Genomic DNA, 1,384 nt, shown 5'->3' with positions numbered 1-1,384 from the left:
TATTAGTATGTCCTTTACACTATATAGTAGCATTGCGTCCTCGTGACAGGATTATATGTCAAGATGTTATCAAAATAATCTCATACCACGTACTTTTCTGTCTGAGTAACACATTCTGAATATAAAGAGCAGTTAGTCTAGTTTCCACTTCCACTGGTCAGCTCAAGTTATTGATAGTGATATTTCTATGCGATAAGTAAGCAACTTATGAATCATGATAATGTGCAACTCCATCTTGCTTCATTTCGTTCACTTTGTCTTCTTTATGATATAATCTTATTACATACATCAACAGTAAATAATAATTGGCGTTTAAAAACGAAAATAAATTAATATCTATATTTTTACGAATATTTAATACCTTACTCTTCGTAGTAGCAATATTATGTTTACTCGTAGATTAAATGTATTTCGTACAGTTAGGAAAGTTATCAATAATAAATCGATTAATAGCTATGCAAATATTAGAATGTTAAAATCCAAGCTTAAAATTATATACTAATCGATTGATAATAACAATAACTTCGCTGACAGTTCATGGAATACATGCTCATGTATACAAATCAATTGGACAAAATCTAATAGTTTACCTATAAGTGTTGTAGTTTTGAGATTATAGCTTTTGTAAGCTGAATGAGAGGCTCCTAATGTCGCTGTTTGATAATTTTACAGTCTTAAACTTTACATAAATATTACGCAACATATTCGATTTATGTGTTGATAATTCTATATCAATATATATAAATAAATATCTATGTATTTATAATTCGTATATGTCATAAAGCTTGTAATGTACAGCAAATAAAATATGGTTAATTACAATAGTTAATCAATATAATATTTCTTAAATTTAATTTTCAGTTATAAGAAGCAGTCAATTCATTTATAATGATAAAATTTTGAAAGAATTCGATTATGGATTGTTATTATCGCTATGCATATCATCTAACTATCAACGTAACTATTAAATTATATTGATCGAATAAAGTATTTTTTATATTGCATTTGTATCGTAAGTATTTTGCAGTAAATTTAGACACTAATAAGGGCCTGTTACATTAATTTTAAAAGCTAAAACTTAGTAGCTTCAACGAACGCATATATTGTAAATAATCTGAAAATTTTTGTGATCTTAAGCCCTCTTTCGTTATTAGCTATTAGGAGAATAATAACTAGTGAATATTATTTCGGAATATATTTTTACTATAGCAAGTTATTAATATACTTCCAATACTTGCTATAATAATATCTCCATATAAGACGTAATGAACGAAATTTTGTCTATTGTATAATCTATAGTAATTATAATAGTTATTACGATATCTATTAATATTGAACTAAATATTTACATAGGATTAGAGTTAATTATGGACTTTCGCCTTAT

The 1,384-nt window shown here is 26.1% G+C and overlaps 1 protein-coding gene across 1 annotated transcript in view; it reads right to left on the bottom strand.

Moving 5' to 3' along the window:
• Positions 1-1,032: 1,032 nt before the first annotated feature.
• Positions 1,033-1,384, bottom strand: part of TRIADDRAFT_51933 (uncharacterized protein) — a gene marked incomplete at both ends in the record, with an annotated part of 4,481 nt that continues 4,129 nt past the window's right edge. The window contains one exon of the mRNA XM_002107895.1: positions 1,033-1,050. Coding sequence (XP_002107931.1) covers positions 1,033-1,050 — 18 coding nt within the window. The remainder of the gene's footprint in view (positions 1,051-1,384) is intronic.

Source organism: Trichoplax adhaerens, genomic scaffold (genome assembly GCF_000150275.1).
Source record: "Trichoplax adhaerens TRIADscaffold_1 genomic scaffold, whole genome shotgun sequence".
Taxonomy (NCBI): domain Eukaryota; kingdom Metazoa; phylum Placozoa; class Uniplacotomia; order Trichoplacea; family Trichoplacidae; genus Trichoplax; species Trichoplax adhaerens.
The sequence above is the reverse complement of the archived record's forward strand: the minus strand, read 5'-3'. Positions and strand labels throughout refer to the sequence as shown.